Here is a 587-nt window from a genome sequence, read left to right as displayed (position 1 = left end):
CTTACTTGTTCAAACTTCCATCCATCTGACATTGTTGAAACAAGTTGAGTTAACTCATTTTCATGGCACTGAAGGACTCGATACATGTGCTTCTTTCCTGCCTTCGGTGGCCTGTTATCTCTCTGATTTATATGCTCCTTCACTAACCTAATCAAGTCTGTGATGTTGTAAAATTCTGCTTCTTCTAGTACACCTGCAGCAAAAACAAGTTTTTATTTTCAGTATTATAATCTAACTGAATATTAATACAATATGGTAAATCTCCACATCTAATACCATTACTAGATCTATTATGAGCAATATAGAAGGATCAGTTCATGAAAAAACTATGTAAATCAATGACATTCATAAAAGCACTCTCATTTCTAAAAAACTGAAGCTCTAAAAGGATACTAGTAACTTACCTTCCTCCGCTAAATCTTTATTCATAACTAATTTCCCGTGTCGTAAGTAATTCAGCACCGGCCCAAAATATGTGGGATCCCTGTCTATTAAGTAGGCACCAGTTTCATCCTATCAGAAAAAAAAGATGACTGAGTTTTATTACACAAAATAAATGTATTCATCCTATATACAAGCACAGACAA

At 34.1% G+C, this 587-nt stretch overlaps 1 protein-coding gene across 2 annotated transcripts in view; it reads right to left on the bottom strand.

Moving 5' to 3' along the window:
• Window positions 1-587, bottom strand: part of LOC119593771 (BTB/POZ domain-containing protein KCTD5-like) — an 18,931-nt gene that overhangs the window by 11,987 nt on the left and 6,357 nt on the right. For both annotated transcript variants that reach the window (XM_037942790.1, XM_037942792.1), the window contains exons 2-3: window positions 405-513; window positions 6-193 (exon numbers count right to left, since the gene is read on the bottom strand). In XM_037942790.1, the coding sequence (XP_037798718.1) occupies window positions 6-193; window positions 405-513 (297 nt within the window). The remainder of the gene's footprint in view (window positions 1-5; window positions 194-404; window positions 514-587) is intronic.

The sequence above is a fragment of the Penaeus monodon genome, chromosome 32, assembly GCF_015228065.2.
Source record: "Penaeus monodon isolate SGIC_2016 chromosome 32, NSTDA_Pmon_1, whole genome shotgun sequence".
Taxonomy (NCBI): Eukaryota; Metazoa; Arthropoda; class Malacostraca; order Decapoda; family Penaeidae; genus Penaeus; species Penaeus monodon.
This window is presented reverse-complemented; position numbering and strand designations above follow the sequence as displayed.